The following is a 23,880-nucleotide window of genomic DNA, read 5'->3' as shown; positions in this document are numbered from 1 at the left end:
AAGATTAGATGTGACTTAGCTGTATTCCACATTGTGTTATGATAGAAATAGAAGTGAAGAGGCATTCAGCAGAAATAGACCTAAAACAGGGCTTTGTAAAAGTGCAACTTGGCGAGCGGTAGCAGGGATTAGTTTTGACCAGATTCCAGGAGAGTAATGCAGCCCAAGGTTGCATAGTCAGGGAATTAAATTAGTCATCAGCTAAGAAGTCAAATAACTGTTGGAGCCTCACCTCTAATGAACAACTAATAGTCAACATAATTGAGTGCAGAGTCTGAGAGTCTGAGGCGGTCCTCAGTAAGGGGGGAAATAAAAGGGAGGCATTTGTGTAAAGAAAGGCTGTTTAGTGATAAAGCAGTTTAAGCAAGAATAGGCATATCTGTGAGTATTGTATTTTACACTGTGGTCTCACTAGTCCTTTCATGTCAGAATGGGGGGTCTGGTCAGCTGTGAAAACATATGGCCACCCTCTTTCCTGCCCTCTACCCCCTGGCTCTGCCAGTAAATGCCAGCATCACAACTTAAAAGCTTCTGTAGGACACACACTGCTTTACTGATGCTGCTTGCTGAGGTCACCTTCCCGCTAAATAAGCAATCTGGCTATGTTAGAGATGCACCAATTAGGCTTTTCCTAGCTTATACCAATTTCCTGCTTTCATTGAGGTCTGTCTATTGAGGTCTGTCTATCAGATTCTGAATTTGACCATATTCATTTCTATATGGTAGAACTGTATAACACATGAAATAGAAGAAAATGTGCCAAAAGATCAGTCATATAGCCAAATCAATAAATGCATGTTGATAATCTTCAGGTGAAACCCTGAAAAACAGATTTTCTTTATAGGATGCATCAAAACTTAGAACTCTATTTTCAGACTACAAACTAATCAACAAGTTTTTGAAAATCAAATAACACTTAAGGACACTTAAAAGACAATATGAATAGAAGTTGGTATTTCAACGTATAATCAGTGATGTATCAAAAAATATCGCCCTGCTATTGGAATTGGTCAATTTTTCTTGATCTGTAATACAAAATGTCTATTTTCCCTCTACAAACAAATTCACCAACAGCTTGCAGCTTGATTTGTTTAAGTCAACTAAAAATCAGATCAGATATTATTGCACATGGTTTGATGAATGAATGGTATAAATTATGCAGTGTATTCAACATTGAAACTAAGGTCTCTATCACAAAACCAGCAGGAAGCTGGTTTTGTGATAGAGACCTTAGCTGACAAAACCAGCTTCCAGCAGGAAGCTGGTTTTGTCCATTTCTACCTATCTATCTATCTATCTATCTATCTATCTATCTATCTATCTATCTATCTATCTATCTATCTATCTATCTATCTATCTATCTATCTATCTATCTATCTATCTATCTATCTATCTATCTATCTATCTATCTATCTATCTATCTATCTATCTATCTATCTATCTATATCTCTCTCTCTCTCTCTCTCTCTCTCTCTCTCTCTCTCTCTCTCTCTCTCTCTCTCTCTCTCTCTCTCTCTCTCTCTCTCTATATATATATATATATATATATATATATATATATATATATATATATATCAAACATTGACTTCATCATTTCACAGCTTGAAACTGAGCCTCTGTGTTTTTAAGAAGCTTCTGCTCTTTCTGACACTCTGCCTTCAGCACGTCATCACAACAACCTTTCTCCTATAATCATGTTAGCTTGTGCTAAATGACAAATCATGTTCATGCCGAACAATAATACAAAACACATGAGCCATAGCCGTCATCTAGAGATTTGTGATGAACATTAGGAATAGAACCCTCCTTCAGTCGAAGTATTTTGGCAAATTCTGCTGTGAAATGTTGGTAGTCCATCCATCCATCCATCTTCTTCCGCTTATCCGAGGTCGGGTCGCGGGGGTAGCAGCTTCAGAAGGGAGGCCCAGACTTCCCTCTCCCCAGCCACTTCTTCTAGCTCCTCCGGGGGAATCCCGAGGCGTTCCCAGGCCAGCCGAGAGACATAGTCCCTCCAGCGTGTCCTGGGTCTTCCCCAGGACACTCTGATTGATAATAGTGGGGTGACTATTGTTAACAGCAAATAAGACCCAGAAATGTTGGTAGTTTTCAATTTATTCCTTCCTAAACTTGATTTGTGCAAACTACAACTTTCTTTGGCAATATCACAAGCAAAAATAAAATGAAGCCATGCAGCTGTGTTTTCTGGTAAAATGCATGCACACATGCTCTCATAACAAAACATTTTCCTTTTCCAACAGCTGTTATGCAGCGGCAAAGGCAGCAGAAAAAACTTAGTATAGTCTTGTGAAGTGGAGTGGAGATACACTTGGGTTTCCAGGTGAGGGGCTGCGCTTGGGGTTGCTAAGTAACAAAATTGTGACCCAACAATTTAGAGGTTTTTGAAACATGTTGTTTTGCAGACACCAGCAGAATATTTACTTATTCCCAAAAAATGTCTGGGTGGTTTTTATTGCTCTTGGACTGTTTCTAGAAGCAGTAGATATCCAAATAGAAGTACAGAAATATGCAAAAAGTGAATTTTGCATAATAGTGGACCTTTTAAGCATCGGTGGATATATCTGTGGCACTTTTTTCCCCAATTTTTTTAATTGAAACTAAAAGACAAAGTCTAGGGGTGAAACATTTACAGTTTTCTGGCCAATCGCAAAAAGCCTGACCCACCAACTCAGATTTTGGCCGATATCAATTTTTTTGTCTGAAATATTACTAAATACAACAAGAAAGTAGCTGAATTGATAATAGTGGGGTGACTATTGTTAACAGCAAATAAGCAGACATAGACCTGGTGGGCCAGTTTATAAGTCAAACCTCTCTCACGGGAGAGAAGAAGAGGATAGTTTTTGAAATTTAGACCTTTGTTGAAGTGGATAAGATCAGGACGTAAAATCAGCTTTGCATTTAAGTATTGGCCAATCACTGATCTCCCAAAATTAAGAAAATCGGCACCGATAAATTGCCACATCCCTATAAAAGACAATTAAATTAAACGCTATTTGCTGAGGCAAACAGTGAGTAGAACAATGGACAATTGGCTGTTTCCAATCTACAGCCAATTTGCTGGTGCATCTCTTGGCTACGCTTAGACTTTAGTTCTGCCTGTAGCGGCCACGCTCAGTCAGCACACACCTACAGGTGGATCTGCTTCCTCTCAGGTCTTATTACAGTGACGGGCCCAGCAGGCAGCTCGGAGCTCCACTTGGGTGATTGAGACGACAGACCTCCTAATTCAACTCAGACATCCTTCGGGGGGGTCATTTAATACTCACCGAGCAAACCAAGACACACAATGCGTTCCATTTTAATGGAAATGAAACGTCTCGGTTGTATGTCAAAACAGAGCTCCGTTTCCCGTGTTTCCTGATATTTTACTGTCTCTGCTCAGCATCTAGTAATCTATCTGAGCTGCTACTAGTTTTGGTCTCAGAACAAAAGACAATTTGCTCCTTTTAACACATTTAGCAGCTGGATTCTGTTTTTTTATATATCAGTTTTAATTCAATCATTCTGTGAACACTGGAGAATTTAGATGTTGTTACAGATGTTGTGAGCAGCCACATGTCTGATTTGGGATAAAAATGAGAAGCTTTGTTTTAATTGCCACATATCTGAATTAGTGCGAAATGGAAACAAGCATGAAGCTGCAGAGTTGGGAAACTCATGGGTAGTCTATTGCTTGTCAGATTTATAGCAACAAGAGATTTATTGATGTAATAGCATTTCCAAACACAGATTTATTGACATTTTACTCCACTTCTGGGGAACTTGTCACCCCCAGTACAATAGACAGAGCCGGGGAACACCCAACCATAAATATTAGCTCTCGGACACTTTTAAATATTAAGAGCGAGCTGGGAGCCCCACGCAATAATGTATTCTGAAAGCATCGGCCTTGTAGTGGATTATTTATGTGGGGACGTGTGAAGCCAAAAACAAGGTGTGTCCATGAGCTCTTGTTATTACATTTAAAGCAATAAAAATCTCACACATTTTAAATTCACTCATTCATTTCCAATATTGTAAAACTCTAAGCATCTTGCTTGATGGATTTGTGTTTCTTGAAGAGAAAAAGCACAAAAAGAGCAGCTGGAAAGTAGTTTTTCCATGTCCTGTTGTTTTCAGCTTTTGATACGATTGAGATCAAACCACCGCCCCGCGCTCCTCTCATGTGTGGAGTTTTTCATTAGTGAAGACAGCAGATGAATAGAGGTCTATGTAACTTGGCTTAACCTCTCTCTGTGTGTGTGCTCCAGGAGCATGACGGTCCTGTCTGTAAATCTCAGCGCTGCTACAGCCCGACCTACCTCAGCTGACAAATTGCCCTCATTCCAATGTGGAGACAAACTTTACACCAGTTGTTTGAGATCTCTGAAGCACCTTTTTATGTTAACATTGAGCTCTCTTTAACTCACTTTCAGGAGGTCCTGCCCCAGGAAATGATTAACATCAACTGAAAAATTAGAGAAAGGACCAACCCCATCTTTTATATTTACTTTATTAAAATCCCATACTTTTTATAGATTGAAACAGTACAATAAATATTTGTTTGTTATTATGTGTTCATCATTAACATGAGCATTAATTTGTTATTCTCATCTTAATGAGGGCCACTGTTACCCAAGATTTTATGTTTAAAAGCTGTTGGCTGTATGCATGATCAGAATAGTCTGTTTACCACAGTCCTTGCTGCAAAACCATTTTCTAAAAGAGCTTGAATCTAAGCACATTATCTCCTTTATCTCCCTCCTGAATCAGTATGGAGGAGTAGGAAGCCTGGAGTAAAGATGTAACTTACCTGTTGCCGTAGTTACCTAGAAATGTATTTGTTGCCAAACAGTTTGGTACATTACTGCCACCTTGTGATAGTGATGTTAATGTTGTGTCTCTACCAGGTATGGATGGGCAATTTAGGCCTGGTATTTTATCACAATGTTTTGTGAGATTTATTGCAGTCATGATTAAATGAGAGATGCACTGATCAAAATGATGTGACTGATTTTGGATGCCTCGTTTTTGTAAATCTTTATCCCCCAGTAGAGATTGTGACCAATTCTGATTTCTTTTTACGCACTATTATATAAAAATATATAAGAACAGTATTACAAATATTGCTTTGGCCCTTTCTAAGTAGTTATTTATTTATATTAGGAGCAGAGGTATCATAGGGTGTTGAACAGATTAAAAATGATTTAGGAGTTCACACTTTAAACTAAAATATAGATTTCTACCTTATAGCTTTGAGTTTTTCTAAACAGCCGTCACCATTTTCCAACCCAACATGTGTCATAATATGTTGATAGCTCCCAGGATGAAACAAGCAACTTTGCTGTACTTGGTTCAGTCTTCCTGTGATCTTCATGTTTTTGCTCTTTTCTTGCTCTGTCTCTCTGGCTAACTTAACCACAGATCTGTCTTAGAAAATGTTGTTTCTTTTCAAATAGCTTCTTACCTCTCATTTGATTCAGTTGGCAAACAAGTATACTTAAATCAAGAAAAACCTTGCAGGCTACAAGGTGGCGCAGTTAAAGTCCACAGGTTGCAATTCTGGTCGGGGATCTTTTTGCATGTGGCTTGCATGTTATCATTATTTATGTGAAAGGTCTTTTCCAGTATGCAAGCTTCCTCACACAGTCCAGAAACATGCAAGTTAAGCTAATTGATCTCTCTTAGTTGCCCCATGGAGTGAGCATGTTGGGGGCATTGTTTGTCCAGTGTCTCTGTGTTGCTTTGTGAAAAAGTGGTGACTTATCCAGTGTACTCCACCTGTTTCTCACGCTTAAAATGCAATCTATGAAGATAAATTACAGTAACTACAAATATACTTCAATGACAGCTAACCACCAGTTTATTCATACATTTATTTTTTGTGGTTTGTAAATTTCTTAGTGTTTGGCCTTTTATTTTTGTTCTAGTAGAGTATAATGGAGCTTAACGTATCAAAGGACCAATGTAGCTTTTAAAAGACACATTGGCTTGCCTTTGAAGTCATGACTCCTCAAAACTTGGCCAGAACTCAACAAGGTCTTATAGACCAGGAGGTGCTTTCCACTATTTTAAAGGCGAGACATGATATAAGCAAGACTAAATGCAAGAAAGGGATGCATTTAATCCTAGTGAAAATCCCAGAAGAAAAGAAGATTTACATTTTCCAAAGGAGTACTGATATCCTGAAAGATAAAAGGAGTTTTGTCCTCTGAGCTCTCTCTGTATTCTAGACAATGCAACATGCCTCTGGCCACCTGCTCCGACTCGTCTGCTGACAACACCCATAATGAATCTCTAATAAATGTCCTCTTTACATACTTCTCGTGTCACTCTACTGCCACCAATACAGCTCAGATCACCTTTGCACGTTCTTAGACCCACACCCCGCCCAACCTCGTCCCTCCGAGTCACACCGGAGAATATCTGGAACGAATTCACTCGCTGAAGTCCTTGACAGTCCTCAGCTCTGCATAATGTTCGGAGAGTGGAGGAATGTCGTGGTGAGTCAGAGGGATGAAGTCCTGACCTATAATTATTCCCTCGTTGGTCCCTGAAATGGTGGGGTCAGGTCTGGACAGCTGGGGCAACATCCTGCTGAGGCTCTCTGTAACGGGCATGCTGTCACACAGCAAAATTAGCTCCTTTGTGGATCTGGCCCTGTCTTCACTGATGGATGGGCAAAGAGAGGCATCAGAAACAGGACAGATGATTTAGGATGCGGTCTACAGTTGTGACAATCTGTATAAATTATCTGGATGTATCGCTTGTCAGTGTAAATGTCTATGTGTTATTTATATTTTGTCACAAGTGGAATTTGGCTCCCTGAAACTCATCATTAAAAATTTAAATAAAAATATTTCACTGTGAACTTCACTAGGCATTAACTCTTGTGATGCAGAACAAAATGATGCGTGGATGAGTAATAAACAATGATTTAATCCAACAGTGCACACGTGTTCTATGTCACCCAAAAGGACCGAAAACTTATGGATGCACAGCAAACCCTTAAGCCAAACGAGCTCTTATTTCAGCTCCGTTTGGTAACAAAAACAACTATCCCAAGTCTCATTAGTGCTCAGACTCTTAAAATTTTTCATTCTTATCTGCTGCCTTTCGCGAGGGAGATTCTCTATAGACATGACCGTCCAATCAGGGATTCCTTTGAAGCCATTTGACCGCTATCCTTGACTTTAAAAGCACAACAGTTACTGGCACTGGATGTCAAATTAAACCCCTGTAATGATAACTTCTCTGCCAGGATCTCATGGGAAATTTCTTCTGGATTACATTGTAAGAAAAGGCTTTGAACTTGACATTGAACCTAAACAGACTCTTTGCTTGCGGATCCCTGAAGTTTGAATGTCTTTTCACAGCTTCATTTTATGGGGAGGACAGGGAACATCCAGATCCCAGACCCAGTTCCAGGTCATTGACTAGAAAAACTTTTCTATGGGAACTCCAAACTTTCTGTTAGGAATTTATGCACTTGATCATTCATCATTCATTCAGATGTATTAAAATTGGGAGCAGAAAGGCAATAAACAGCATTATAATTGTAATGGGTGGATCATATGTTCCAGTAATATATGAAATATATAGTTTTTACTTAGTTTTTTGGTGTGTTAGCCTACTCCTAAATGTCCTTTATAATGTTGTCGCTGACACTTGTCACTAAGAAAAGAAATATTTAATGTGGATCCATCTTTATCTTTTTTTAGCCTTGAAAATATGTTGAAAACTAGACTATTTAACTTGTGTCAATTAAATAAAACATAGACATCAATTCCAAAACATTAATTGGGTACAAGTTATACTTGATTGATAGTTGATTTTAAAATTAGTTTGTGATTGAAACTTTAGAAAAATTATTATTTTGAATTTAGGGCTGTCCCATTTGCGTATTTAGAGCAGAACACATATCCACGTACATCAGACTCAAGTTTCAGACATAGGCCAGAGTCAAATGTAAAAGCAAAGACTTTCAGACCTGAATTGGACTTGTGCTCCGGTCTCATTAACAATCTTGCATGTAATCAGAAGTGAAAGCAGGTGATATGTAAGTTAAAGACCGTCCTTACAGGTGATGTATACATTTTCTTTTGAAACAGTGTGCTTGATTATAAACGAGTGATGTTCACGGCTATTAATTGTTCATAACCTGCTCATGTTCAGGGTCATGACATATTTGGACCCTGGATCAAACTATTATAACTTAGAGCAACCTCCAAGCTTGTAGATATAATTTATTGAAGTCTTGAAGCCACATTTCCTTTCATAGTGTATGACTGAGACATAGAAAATTACTTATTAATTATGAATTATCCTCCTGGGGTGGTATGAATTAATGCATGGTCGGTACCAAATGACCTGCAGACAGCACATTTATGTTCTTGAATTGAGTAGACTTAGGGCAGAATAACCAGTACACACCTATTGGACTAACAGGCAATTGAGTAATTTATTTGATAAAGAATAACAAAGCTCTTAACCATAACGATTACAGGAAATTACCTTTTGGACAGGCAATTTTACCTTTTCTGGTGTTTCACTTGATAATCTCACATCTTTCTACATATGAGCTTTAACAATAGACATAGCTAACTATGTGGACCAAATGTTTGGTTTGTCAGAGGGCAAATTATTGTACCATCACAACAGTTAGGACGTGTGCAGTCTACCAGGGCTGCGTACATCATTGCCCTCAACACACAGGAACATGTGTTGACAGATCAAACAAAATCCTCACAAAAGCAGAGGTCAGTGCGCTCTCCTGAAACTGACCAGAGGTGTGCTGCAGCCCACTTCTCTTCTTTGGGTGGAGATGGTCTGACTCAGACTTACACATTAATCAATCACCAAGAGGGCTGTGCTTCAGGCTAAGCAGTGTGTGGATGTATATCGTGACAGGAGAGAAGAGGGTCAGAGTTACGTATGTGCATTTTGATGGATTGATTGTTGCAAATGTATTTTCAACAGTATCTCCTGATGAATAACGATGTTTTCCCTTCTCCTTTGCAGAATAATGGCTCTTTGGTGTGGTGCCAGAATCACAAGCAGTGCTCCAAGGTAATGTGGTTTCATTTCTTTCATGAATGAGATGCATGCCACGTACATGGCTCATTATCAGAGAATAATATGACTTAAAGCGTACGAGTTGCAACAGGACCATCCTTTTCATGCCTCCACGGCAAACATGAACTGTTGATATAGACTATCGTGAGAGAAGAAGAGTATTTAATGAAATTGCTTCGGCTTTTGTTGTTGCCTATTTGCTCCTAATTGGAATACAATGAAAGAGGATTCTGAGGAGAATGGAAAAAGTACAAAAGCAAGGTGTGATTGCTTGTTGTTGTTATTTGGAGTTCTAGGCTGATAAATTATTATGGCATGTGTCCCGTAGGGCTTGTTTGTGTTTTGTGCCCCGTTTGAAAGATGGTTGATACAAAGCTGGCGTTGACGGCTCTTCTGAATAGATGGTGCTGACATACTCCATCAAACTCTCCCGGAGCTGTTGACAAGGCCCTCGGAAATGCGCTGTAAAAGCCGTAGGCTGGGAGCAAGGATGGATGCACCAGCAGAGTTGATCCATGTAGTCATCTCAGCAGGGCTCTCTATAGCTTTAAAGACTCCTTCATCTCCTCTATCTAACTGGAAAATAAGAATTTGCTTCTGTAATATAGCATCTGTGCTGTTTAAGTGTTTATGCCCTGTAAATATTTAACATTTTGCCATCTTACATTAGGTTTTTGTATGACAGACAAACGCATAGTACTGAATAATTCTGAACTGAACAAAAAGCAATACATGGCCTTCAATTTTCTTTTTTATAAAATGTGTGGCATGCAGGTGTATCTGCCCCACTGTTCCCAAGATGTTTATTCATTTATAGCTACAAATGTTTTAGGGCATATTTCAATCAGATTTCTACATCAAAGAACTGATTTTCTTTACTTTGCAAAACAGTACTATCTCAGTCAGATTGGATATTATCTATAGAGGTGTATGTTAGTCCTTATGACAGAAAAGTATAAAAATGCTTTCTTTTGTGTTTTCTTGAGAGGAATTATGTAGTTTAATGTAACCTGAAATTGTTGTGCATTTTGAGCTACAAAGGATCAAATTTTATTATATTTGAATGAAAAACCTGTGAAATAGTCCTTTAATCCAATGCTGATACTCTCCTACATCAGGTTTAGCGTCATTAGGAGCTCATGGTTGGCTAACTGCAAAAATCTGAGAAATTTGGATTTTCTCTGTTAATTTATTACCATTTTTCTTTACCCAGTAACCTTAAGTTCTACCAGAAAAATAATCTAAAAGTGAGGGTGAAACTTGGCTTAGTGATGAAAGTTGTCCTCTATTCCAAACACTGTGTCTGTATTAGTCAAAAAAACAGGAACATCTCCCTTTCTTACTTAACCTAAGAGTCTTGGACATACACACAAGGTTTTAAGCTAAAATGATCCTCCTTCTTACAATGAGATCTCATTATAACACTACTATTATCTCATGTGCTAATCTCATGTGTTTTTAAGGGATTTCAGAGTAATGAGGGGTTAATGCAAATTCTTGCCACACTTTTCAGTTGTTATTTGTATAAAAAAAATCATAAATTTTCCTTCTACTTCATAGTTATGCATAACTTTGTGTTGGTCAGATAAAAATCAGATAAAATACACTAATGCCTTTGATTGCAACAAACCAAACCGAGAGAAAGTTTCAAGGACATGAATACGTTTGCAAGGCAATGTATCTGTTTCTGCTCTCATCGACTCTTAGATGTATCAAACTAACCTATAAGGACAAATGTTTTTGTAACGGTTGTGACAAATCGCATGTGGGCCCTCAGTGTGTTCATCAACTCCTCCGTCCACAGACATAAGTTATTGAGGAATGCACACTGAGAATTAGTGCAAACTGATTGTTATTAATTGGATGGATGTTGAAAAATACAGTGTGGCTGCAGTGTTACATGGTTCCCTAACATTCCTTCATGTGTGCTGCTAATATTAATCACAATCAGTGTCCGATATCCACTGCCTTGCTAAATTCACCCTCTGTGCTCAATTTGTAGATTCCCTTTTTTGAATTTCAAATGGTTCCTACACAGTTTGAATCTGGCTCAGGTACAGCAGAGCTATTGTGCTTTGTGTTTTCTGCTGCATTTTCAAATGCAAACGTTTCTTCTTTTACATTTCTTCTAGCATCCCCATAATGTTTAAAGTTGAGTTACAGTGCCTCAAGCCTGGAAATATTATAGTGTATTTTCTTTAACTTCTATGTGATTGACTAACACTATGTTACAAATGGTTTTCAAGTTTTTCAAATCTCAAGCAAAAAGATACCTTGCAAATCCAGCCCTCTTTTATCCAGTAGCCTTAAATAAAATCCAGTGCAATCCATAGCCTTAAGAAGTCAACATATGAGTACATAATTACATGTGTGTAATTTGATAACAGCTATTCTGCAAATGCCTAAGAGGTTTATGAGTTAATATTACTGAACAAACAGCATCATCAAGATCAAGTGATGATAACACCAGAAAAGTTAGGGATAAGGTTGTGGAGGAGTTTGTAGCAGGGTTTGATCTGGTTTATGTTCTCCATCTCTGTCCTCACACATGACACCTTGGGAAAGTTGTGCACTGTTTCTAGGGACGTGTTCTTTAGTTTCAACCATTTCTGCACATCGCAATTTGTTACAGTCTGCCTTCAGCACAAGTGGTGCCTGCTAGACTGGAGGGGCAAAGAAAAATCTAAAACCTTGTTAAATACTTGTTTTAACAGTTATATGCACAATTGAATGTAGCCAAAAGTGAAACCTCGGAGGAAAACCTCTTAGAGGTTTGAAAAGGATTCAACCATACATTATATGAAGAATCTGTGGCAAAACTTCAAAACTGGTGTTCACAGATGCTCTCCATCCAGTTTGATTAAGATTTTTTACTTATTCTTCTTTTTCACAACGAAGGTTAAGCAAATAATACAGTCTTTAGGTGTACAAAGACACATTCTCTAGATAACTAGTGGCTGTAAGTCCAGCAGAAGGCATTTTCACAAAGTACATGTAATACTTTGGAAGAGGTATATATCACTGAAATGCTGTACGTTAAGATTTTCGAGGAAAATATGCAAGTAAAGACTTTCTGACTGTTGGTAACACAAAAAAGGTCTAATTTATCATATTTTGAAACTTCTGTGACAGGCAGTCTCCCTCCTGTCCACTTTGATTGCCAACATCAGCTCCTAGTCATCCCTCAAGCTATTCCTCAGTGTTATGTTTTAAGAAAGTCATTTCCTGGCTTCAAGTCTAAGAACAGCACACTGTTTTTATAATCAATCAGCTAACATTACTGAAACTGTGCGAATGTCTTAAATCCTCCCTGTTGTAACAAGCGTGCTAGTTAGCACTTCTTCATCCCACGTCTAAGCTCTAAATACATCAGGCTGGATTTTGATGTGAGCCCCTAAAATAATGACATGCTTGTGCTGCCGCTCTACAGCTGCGACACTCTGCTCCGCTGTGCTGCGCTGCCAGTCCAGTTTGGAGAGCTCTCCAGATTAAATTAGTTTAATCACATCCAACGTTATGGTTCAGTTATTTGGGACATGGGCCAGGACACGGTGCTTAAGTCTAATTTGGAGAAAGAAGCCAAAGTTTGGGGAGCAAACATCCACCACACTTCAGCTCCAAATCAATGACTAGAGTGCACACTTGCAGGGCTTGTGTGTAGTGTGTCAAAACAGAGTCATTGTTGCCACTCTAATAGTTCTACCAAATGGACCCATGCTGTACTACAGTGGTACCCCCTGTGAATAGCTCTTGTGCTGTTGATTAGCCCCTTGACTTCATGAACAGCTCACAGTTAAACAGAGAAACAAAGACTGTATCTCAGGGTGAACACGTTAGGGCAGAAGGTTTGTCCACTCTGGGATTTAAAAAGCCCCGAGAGAAAACGCGACAGAGTGGCAAAACAAAGATGTTGTGACCCTCTACATCTTATCTGCATTTTAGAAAATCAAAACCTTCGTTTTCATTTGTGATTAGAGAGTCATTTTGGCCATCTCCTATGCAGCGTCTGGAGTCGGCTCTCACTTTCAGGCTTCACCATTGTCATTATAATTAACCTGCTTACCCTTCTCTCTGAAACAGAATGAGGTGGCATTTAAGGAGTCATTACCATGCCGTACCAGCACACAGCAGGCATTTTCATGAGCTATTATCATTAATTCATCCCACTGACTAAGCTCAAAACTTAAGAAGTTTGGATGAACTTCTTAAAAGTTCTAAAAATCCCCATGTTCTGTTTTCCTGCTGGGGCAAAGATTATATAAATTGATCTCATGCACGCACCTACAACCAAGAAGCTTTCTACTTTCAAAGCATTTTGTTTCAGTGAGAGGTTTACCAACACTCACTGTGGTCACAGATGTGTTAGTTCCGATTTTGATTAAGCATAGTGTTTTGTGTTTCACAGTAGAAATATGTTAGAGAACATGGTTTCAATTGTTTTTAAAACAATAGCTGTTGGAAAAGTTGTAATTTATTGTGGATTATCCCTCAGTCACGCAGTCCCAGGATTATGCATTTATCTAAACATACATTCCTATTAAAATTTATTTTAATATTACCACACCTTGTTGAAATTCTGACTGGATTTTTGAGCCCTTTTCTAGTTCATTTAAATTAGACCTTCTTTGACAAGGAGTGTGAATTTAAAGGTCAGTATGTAACTTTTTCAAACTTATTTATATATTTTTTTACATATTTGTTAAAACTGTCACTATGTCCTGACATTATAAAATGAGACAGAAAATGTGTGAAAAAATGAAGCTCCTCTGCTTTCTCCCTGTGGTTCTATTGTCATCTACAGAAAAGCACAGCTTGGTCAAAAACAACTAATTAGAGCTAGGAGGAATGTCTTAGCACTGTCAATCAAGCTCGTGTATCCACTGCTCACACCTTCTTCCACAGTTCAAGCTCAAGATTGCCAATTTCCGTCAGGACATAATGACAGTGTAAAAAACATATTTTTATAAAAGTTACCTAGTACAGCGTTAAGCTGGAGGAAATACTGACCCATCCACTTACTTTGAGACTGTATGATATTGCTCGTCTGTTAACAGTGAGCTATATATTTGAATAACATCTGCATACGTTGTAAAAGATTTTGTAGGTAGGTCAAACACTTGTAAGCGGACTCAGGTCCTTGCTTTCAAAACGATCAATGTTAGATAATTTTACACAATTCAACTCAAATATTGATCTATGTTGGTGTTGTTGTTCTGTTTCATTCAAGGTTGAAAAATCAGACAGAAATTGGCTGTCTCATATGAAAGAAAATTTGACAATAGTCATTGAAGTTTTAAGATGTGTAATCATTCCACCCAAATAAAAGCTCTGAAATATGCTAAATATGCAGCATTAAAACAAAGTGCAACTAATCATTTTAATGGTTTGCTTGGTACCAGGCTATAATCCAGTCTCCACATCAAATGCTACGACTTACTTAAGGCAGTAAACCGCATGTGTGCAACAATGTGGCATGCTTCAGTGCTAAAATGAAGCTTCAGTGCTTCATTTTAGCACTGAAGCAATGTGGCATGCTTCAGTGCTAAAATGCCTCTCAGAAAAGGTTATATGGAAAAGACATTGTGTAGATGGAAGATGACCAAGAGGGAAGTGACCATCAGTGAGGGTGTCCAAGGGGGGGAGTTGTACTTTTCTTGCAGTGAATACTATGAAAGTGTTTTAAAATCTCAAATGAAATTAAAAGATAAAAAAAAAAAGTTTTTAATTTATGTCTGCCCCATTTCCTGAATTTCTGTTGAAAGTATTTTACAAAGAAAAAGCTTGTCCGAATTACTGTCCGAATCCCAATTTGATGGCAAATAAGACGTTTTTTCTAGATGTCTCTCCTTTAAGCGTTCTTTCCAAACCGTTGAACCCTAAGCTGCAGATTCCATTGCAAGAATAACAAGTGTTTACTCTTTTGATTACATGTGCCCTTCGTTTTCACATCTTGGAGGCTTTTTAGAGGTGTTTCTGAATAACAATAATTGGAATGCTACTATGTCACATTCAAAAGTGTCTTTCAAAGCCCACTGTCAAACTCCCCCCACCAAAACCCCTTCCTTTACCAGCCCCCCACATTTTCTCACGCCGAAATAAAATGATCAACTTTCTCCTCTTTTGTTTGGTTTTTCAGGGTCTTCTGAGGCTTATTTGTGAGTTTAGGAAAAGCAAACACTTTCCCTTGCAGGTTCTGCAGTGAGTCACTGAAACTCCTTTGTGTTCATCTCTGTCCCTCTGGGTTTGAAAGTTTATTTTGAGGTGTGCTGAAAAGATGTGATGAAGTGGGCGGCGGTTGGTAGTTTTACAGCTGGGGCATGACTAGGATTGTTAGGTGCTTGGATGGACTTCAAAGCAACCTTTTGGTCAGGTTGAGGCCAGACATTCATAGAAACTCACTGCGTTAGTCACATTACTAGCACCAACGCCTCGGAGCAAGCTAGGCTTGAAAATCAATCTGTCATGTCGGCTGCGGCTGGATCGCCTTGCCCGTGTGGGGGTGTATGTGTGTGTATAAACGGTTCTAGCCAATTTTTTGTGTGTATTATTTGACTTTCAGTTGGTGATCACATAAAGAGGCCACTCTGTAGTTTCTCTGAACCCACTCCACTTTTTTTCTCTATCTAGTAGGAGGCAGGGTGTCAGAAAGAGTGTGGTGTGTGTGGGTGGCAGAGGAGTGTGAAGCAGGGCTGGTCAGTCCCAGCAGGAAAGGCCTGATCTGGACATGGTTGTTAAGTTTCATTGGCTAACGGGGGGGTCGCTTCATTGGCTGCTATCTGCGCAGCTCATTATTCACATGGTGGGTGGCAGCAGGGAACGAAAACCCCCCTCAGGAGAAAAAAAATACCAAAGACGTGGCCACAGGAGAGGACTCAAGCAAAGTAGGCACTGGGCAGTATCCAGATTTTAAGACATGACAAAATAAGCAAAATTATATAAAAAATACACCCTTAAATGTTTCAAACTTTAATCATGGTTTTAGTACTGATCAAAGAACAGAATTTCCCCCCACAATTAGTCTTAACATCATGTGTGTTTTTGTGTCTTAAAATATTTCTAAAAGCCAAATCTTTGCTTCTTGTAAGCAAGAGAAAAAGTTAATAATTCTTTCAGTGTGCCACAACAAAAGAAAAAAAAAACTTAGGTCACTTTAACATCACACCTGTGACTCTCCACGTTTAAAGCAAATAGACTTGTAGAACTGCAGCTGAAACTCTGTCTTTGGTGAAATCTTAAATCATACATGACATACACAGAAAGAAATGCATTCTACACCTCTGTGCCTTTTTCTTATCTTGAGGAACATGTATGGTTTTGAAATAGCGGCCATTTATTTTTCGAGTTAATCCAACTTTCACAGATAGCCTGATTTTCCATGTTCTCCCTGTCAGACGGGATTTCATTTTCTTGAAGGATTAATGCAATCAAAGCTGCTGCGAAATCCTCTTTTGGGAATAATGACCAGTCATACCGACACAATCTGCTGTCGGCCAAGTGTTTACTCTCAATCTGTCGATGTATTGGCTGAAATGCATGTCACATTGAGTTTGGTTCCTTGTTTTTCATGACCTCACGTATTTGAGAGGTGATAAAGCAAAAAAAAACAAAAAACAAACAACTTGGCAGCTTTGTTTGTAGCCATTAATATTTGCTGCCAAGAGTCACATTGGCGAAAGGAAGATTAGGATGTAAGAATCTTATAGCTGATGTACTTGGAAGATTGGGGTGGGGGCTTATCACCGTTCCAGCTCTGCTCAAAGCCGCTGCATCCCACTGATAAATCACAGCGATTGTGTGTGACAGTTTCAGGACGATGGGAAGCAAGAATTTATGCCAAAGACTGACTGATCAACAACTTCCTTAACCTTCACCTTGGGATGATTGCTTGAGCAGACTGATTTTAGACTTTCTTGACTGAACACGTATGAGGAATAAAGAAATCTGCATTTTTGTGTCAGAGCTTCTGTTTGCTTCTTCCAGCTAAGCAAACGGAAAAGTTTCCCCGCTCAACGTGCTCAGGTTTGCCCTTTTTGTTCTGCACTCAGAAACACAAATAAAAGAGAATCTATTCACTTCTTAAGGAGTACAGACTGTATTATGTTTCTGTTTTGAAGCTTGCACAACATTCCTCAATCTCGAAGTAACACGGCTCACAGACAGAAACCAAATTTGAAGCTGGAGAGTGGCAAGCAGGATTAGTGTTTTTGAAACTTTGGAAAAAAGCAAATTAGAGGAGATGGTGTTGAAGTTTGATGGAGCTTGGGATTAGAACGGCTTTCTTCGTGTTGTTGGCCTACTTCGGGATAGAAACTCAAAGTCTGGTCTCATTTGATTTAAGTTAGGAGGGAGGCGGATTTAGACAGCTTGAATGGTCACTGCAAGGACAAACATTTGTCTTGTTTATCATCTTTGCAATGACCAGAGACTTACACCGGCTTTACAGAATATGTTTTCCACTCCTTTGTGTGGAAATGATTAAATTGTTGTTGTTGATGTAAATAAACCTTATCTGCAGTTTTGAATTCAAACCACAGTGTCAAGGATGTAATTTCTTCAGCTGTGATGTTATAGCATTAATCTGTATTAAGCACATGGAATAGGACTCTATAACTGTGATGTTGAAAACAAGAATACATCACAGAATTACACAATTTGAATTCTACCTGTAAAACATTGCTAGTTGTAGCTATAGAAACCCTAAATGCCTGGAAATACCTGAAATCCATCCATCCATTTTCTGTACACCCTTGTCCCTTAGAGAGGTCGGGAGGGATGCTGGAGCCTATTTCCAGCTAATGTTCCCGGCGAGAGGCGGGGTACACCCTGGACGCCAGTCTGTCGCAGGGCAACACAGAGACATGCAGGTCAAACAACCATGCACACACACACTCACACCTAGGGAGAATTTAGAAAGACCAATTAACCTGACAGTCATGTTTTTGGACTGTGAGAGGAAGCTGGAGTACCTGGAGAGAACCCACGCATGCACAGGGATAACATGCAAACTCTGTGCAGAAAGACCTCGGACCGGTAATCGAACCCAGGACCTTCTTGCTGCAAGGCAACAGTGCTACCAACTGCGCTGTGCAGCACTACCTGAAATCCATGAATACTTGATGCTTAACATGTATAACTACTTATTTTAATAGTTCAAACACCATATATATCTTTATATACATGAATATACAAAACTGTCTTGTACTTTGTAGAACATCAATGCATTAAAGTTAACCATGTAATTTTGATGAAACATGTTAATTTTATCTCCATGTCCATGTACTGGACTGCACTCAACAGTCATATTAAACAAGTGAGCTTCTTTTTACTATAAGAATACTTTTAGATGTGAGTGAGAACTTACTATTGAATAGTTTTTTTTTATAACAAAAGCAACAATGTTGTAGCTTTCCAACTTAATTTTAAAACAGATTTAGGTGTTCATTTTTTATGGTTCTTTCTCACGAAGACAGTCCTGGAGTTTTACTTTGCTTGGGCAAGGAAAATTTTACACCTTCATTTGGTTTGTTTCATTTTCATCACCGAGTTATCTGGCATGTTGCTGCTTATACATGCAGGAACAAAAATCAGTGGAGCCTGAGAGAATATGATGCATTGCTAACCCGTTGTTTACTGAGTTTCCATTAAAAGTGATTGAAAGTTTTGATGGGTTTTCACAATGCCAAAGCAACTATCTAAGGAAACAAACTCGGGTCTATTTAAGCAAACACTTAAATGTGTCCTTCCTCTAAGCCAGGTGAAAATTTAGTACCACCTTTGAGCCAGCTGACTGGTATTGCCCAATAACAGGAGGTGTAGAGCCAGCACTGACTTTCTCAGTCAAACTTCAATCGATCCCACACGGTTTGTAGTCTCTTATTAAAAAGATTTAAGGGGTCATCAGTGTTGTAGTGATAGAGTGAGCCTCTCAATGCTGTTGTCAGAGGTTCCACTTCTGAACTCAAGATTTTGGCTACATGTCAGGATTTTATGCTCCATGCAGGTGGAGAAAACTCCAGTACTTTCTTTGTTTTCTATTTGCAAAGACTTTAAACCATAGGAACAGCTTAAGGTTTTTAAAATCCAGCATAACCTGATAGCATCAACTAGCACATGCCTGGTCAGTACTGTATGATATTTGGGGAACAAATACGGCTAGTCTTGTTCCCGTTTTTCACACAGCTGTGGAGAGGGTTTGGTTTTCCCATGCCATGTCACAGCAAAGGTCTGCTGGCGTCCTTATCACCGATCTGACCTCATGTGATGGATACGTCCTGTTGAGTCTAATTGTGATGAAATGTAAACTGAGCTGAGAAGTAGGTGATAACTGAGGTTCTAGTTACAGCCACTGTAATTTTGACTCCTTGTCACCGCAGAACGTAAGACGAGATAGCAGAGGACCTGTAAGTAAAGTGAGCCGCCGTGCTGTGTGTTTGGGAAGCTTTAGTCATTAAGAATTAAATGAACCGCTATTGCGTTTTGTAGAAGACTAAGCACAATTCTGGCTTAGCTGTGTGGGCCTTTTTTTACTCATAAATAAGGCAAGCACCTCTGATTGTGGGGTGAATGTATAATTCATGCACTGCCCCTCCTGCTCCTCCTCTCTGTCTTCTCACTTTCTGCCAAGCTATTTCTTTTCAGCTCTTTGTTGTCTGTACCCTCAACTGCATTTAAATTAATAATTAAATTGATGCTCAAAGAATGTCAGCGATACCACCTGCTGGTTTCCTTTCGGCCTCTTCGGCTGATTCCACAAAGAGGAAGCAAACACAGCGCTGAATCTTTAAATTGCATTCAGTACCACTATAAAAGGAGAAATGAGTGTATTTAGCTGTTTTTTGAAAGATAACAGGCATGTGAAACTGAATACAATCAAAGTGAATCCACATACATTAATAATAAAAATGAGACGCACTCCCTTTTAATTGTAGGATTTTGCATATCTGGGCATAAACAAAATCTTTATCGTGTTTTTAACTTCATTCCGTGTGCAAAAACACACAAGCAGTTCCATACAAACACAAGTGAAAACAGAAGCTGAGTTTCTCTCACACTTGCTGCTATGACTGGATATAAGAAGGAAAGTAGCAGTCAGGTGCGATTCAATAAAGGACTTCATTAACGGATCATCTGGAAGTGTGACCTCATCTAGTAAAGCAGGGACATTTGCTGGCCAGGTCACTGTTAATACATTGCTAAGGAGAAAAGGCATCTATAATGACTTTTGGGTATAAAATTGTTCCGGTTAATCAATCTTGCAACGGCTTTAAGATCATGACCAAACAGCTTCGAGTCAATCATTTAACAGTAACGGAGATTATTAACTAGAAGAAAAACACTTAAATCTTTCCACGAGGGGACGTGCATAAAAATCAGAATGTGCATTATCCAGAGAAATTGCAAAAAACGAGTAGGCTCAACTCAAACTTACCATCCAGTAACATATTAATGTTCATGACTGTAGTGTTAGAAATGCATTGAGCACGTAGGCTTGTTTGGAAGTGTCGCCTATGTCCTCCTAAAGAATATGGCAGCACAACTCAAGTTTGCAAAGATTCATCTGAAAGAACCACAATATGTGAAGCAACATGCTTTGAATGGACACAAGCAAAGTACAGATTTGTTACCAGAACACAATTTGAAGAAAACAAAATGCAGATTATCAACAGAAACAACGTCTTCCGAACATGGTGGTGGATGGTTGATGATATGGGTTTGTTTTGCAGCAACTGGACCTGAGAACCTAGCAGTTATTAAATCGACCATGATCATGAACTTCTCTGTAAAATATTCTAGAGTCTGTCTGACAAGTATAGCATTCCTGAATTTGATCCAACCACTCCACTTATGCTTTAAAGCTATGTAGCTGCTACTGGGTACCTTTATTTTGCCATGACTGTGTAGAGATGGGGAAGTTTTGTGTGGTTTGTGTGCAGCTTTGGATCAACTGAGCCCATCAGAAAGCTACCGTTCATTACATGCTCTTGTTGTTGACTTTTCAGTATTGTCTCACGACATCCTTCCTTGCCCCTGTTGGTTTCCTGTTAATTTGTTTGTCCGCCTTATTCCTTGTACCCATGTCGACTTGCATGAATTATGGGTGTAGTTTCCGGTCAGCTAAATAAGAAAATAATTTCTCCATGGTAAATGCTGCCATAAACAGGGAGTCTTTCTCAAAATGATTACAAAACAAAAGGTTTTAGAGCAAAACGATCTGCACCTTCTAACCGCAGAATGACAGTGATCCAATTTGATGTTTTTCCTTGAAATAACAGAACAGAAACCTTTCATGAATATTAAGGATCTGCAGCGTATTTAATATTCATTTCACTTATTTATTTTTGGATGAGATTCAGCTTCGAGACGCACACTAAATCACATTCCCACTCATGTCTTCCCCCGCTCCCAAATAAAATCTTGAATTTAGACAAGCACATTCCTGCTGATGGAAAAATTCATTTTGAACTCGTCGAGTGTGGAATTACAAACTCAGATCTGAAGAGTGCATGCTGTTAATATTTTTGATCAAGCTGATCCAACCCACTGTCTGCTCAGCATATACCTTTACTGATTTACCATCGGGTAGTAATTAAACACAGAATATCTCAGGCTTGACATACTCTCAGGTCACTTTAGGTTAAAGAAACAGTGTCTAGACTCTAGAAAATATCTTCTTACTATTTTTGCAATTCCTTGGAATTTAACTGCACATCAGAGACATATCAGAAAGTTTTTACAAACATATGATTTTGTACTCAATCAGATCACGGCTCAAGAGTTTGATAAAATATGCTTCACACTCATATTCAGTGAGAACATGGGAGCAGAAAACCAGAAAACCAAACATTGGACAGATGCACCAGAGAAACTTGGAAGTTGTGAGAGTGACATTACTTATTTGGCCTTTGTTGACTTATTTCATTTTTTGGCACATATTGGGAGGCTGATGCACTGCAGTTAGATCCGTGTTCAGCCTTGCAAACATGATGAGGTCTGAAAAATTGACTAGATTGGACTAATCACTGGATCGACAAGCATATCCTTGACAAAGTATAAACAGGCTGGATGCATGTCCAAATATCTGTGTTTGTTCACAGATATTTGGAGAAAAAAAGATGGGACTGCAGTATCAGTGCCAAGAAGAAAGTAAGGCTTCACAACATCAGCAAAATATTAGAGAGCTTGTCCCTGGAAATTGCAGTGATGATATCTGTGATGATTAACCCACATTTTTTTGACACTTTGTTTTTTACAATTATAGAATCTATCCATTGCTCTGTATGACAGTTGGCATCTCATCCATGAAAGACTTGCATCGTCTGTGAGATATTAAGGGCAGTTAGAGTCCAAGCAGCTGGGCAAGTTTATTACTAATATTCTGAGCCTAAATACCTGACACTTAAGTATAGTTTCCTACCAAATATTCCATTCAAGCAGTCTTGAGCAATGGCCATATTACAGCCATTAGCTATATTGTGGTGGGGCTGTTGCTTTTTATAGCAGTTAATGGCAAGAAGTGGGGTTCACCCTGGAAAGGTCCCCTGTCTATCAACACAGAGAAACACAGGGCAGCAACCACTCATACATGCAAATATATAAGGACAACTTACAGAGACCAATTAACAGAACAGCCATGTCTATGGACTGTGGAAGGAAGCTGGAGTACCCAGAGAGAACCCATGCATGCACAGGATGCATGCATGCAAAAGATCCCAGTCAGGGATTTGAACCCAGTACAAATTGCCATATTGCAAATTTAATTTAATTCAAAGAAACATCAACACAGTCTACTTGATGTTACTGAAAAAATGGATAAAATTTCATACAGCAGCTAAACCAAGATGACATACTGACTCTTTTTATAGTGATTTTGTATGTAGCTTACGTATATCCATTCATTTGATTTTATACATGAACTGAAGTTAAACTTTTTCAACTGCACACCCAACAAATTTAGTATTAGTATTCAAGTAATACACCTTGTGCAGAATATCATATCTTATTTCCATTCTTTTGAGTGAAACAAACTTAAGAGTCTGATATTAGCTGTTTAATTAGTCAGGCTATACGAGACATTAATGAGGTCGTACACCATGACATACATAGTGTTTGTGACTAGAAATATATCTGTGCACCTGGATTTATCTTTTATGTTAGCAGGGGAGAGTGTCGAAGCCTTACTGGGCTCAGTTGATTCACAGTGTGCATGGATCAGGTGGAAGAGGGCCATGCTCTGGGCTCTCTGCTGCTTCTTCTACCATTCTCATTAAACAGACTTTGAACCTTTGCCGAGGTGTAATAATATATAATCTATTTTGTTTTTTTTAAACCTACCTTTATATGCCTTGGCACTGTGTCTATGCTGAGATGCAAAGGTGTAGTTATCAAGTGGGCAAAAGTTTCACATATTTACTTACTTTCATTAACTACTGGGAACTTTTTATATAAGCATCACTCCTGAGATGGCTATAACTAGATGTACAGGGGTTGCTATATTTTATGCTCAGAGGGCTCAGATAATAAGATTTTCTCTCTACTTGATTAACAATAGGGCTCTTTTTGGCTGCCAGAGGTAAACAGAGACCATAGAAGCGGCTGAGATCACAATCTAATGGATCCATAAGACGATTGCATAATATATTGAGTTTTAGTCATCATTGCAGTACGGCATGTGTGATATTGCAATTGTGAAAGACTGCTTAGATAAAATTTGAGGTGCCATGCATTCAAAGTCTTCATGAGATGGATAAACTTTTCCTCCCCCTTATCCACACAAATAATACAGATCACAGTGAAAAAGATCCTGAA

At 38.8% G+C, this 23,880-nt stretch overlaps 1 protein-coding gene across 1 annotated transcript in view; it reads left to right on the top strand.

The window, feature by feature from the left end:
• anos1 (anosmin 1) overlaps window positions 1–23,880 on the top strand; it is a 59,840-nt gene that overhangs the window by 1,564 nt on the left and 34,396 nt on the right. The window contains exon 2 of the mRNA XM_032567844.1: window positions 9,022–9,069. Within this exon, the coding sequence (XP_032423735.1) occupies window positions 9,022–9,069 (48 nt within the window). The remainder of the gene's footprint in view (window positions 1–9,021; window positions 9,070–23,880) is intronic.

This window comes from Xiphophorus hellerii, chromosome 7 (genome assembly GCF_003331165.1).
Source record: "Xiphophorus hellerii strain 12219 chromosome 7, Xiphophorus_hellerii-4.1, whole genome shotgun sequence".
Lineage (NCBI taxonomy): Eukaryota > Metazoa > Chordata > Actinopteri > Cyprinodontiformes > Poeciliidae > Xiphophorus > Xiphophorus hellerii.
Note: the sequence above shows the minus strand (reverse complement) of the source record. Positions and strands in the feature narration are given on the sequence as shown.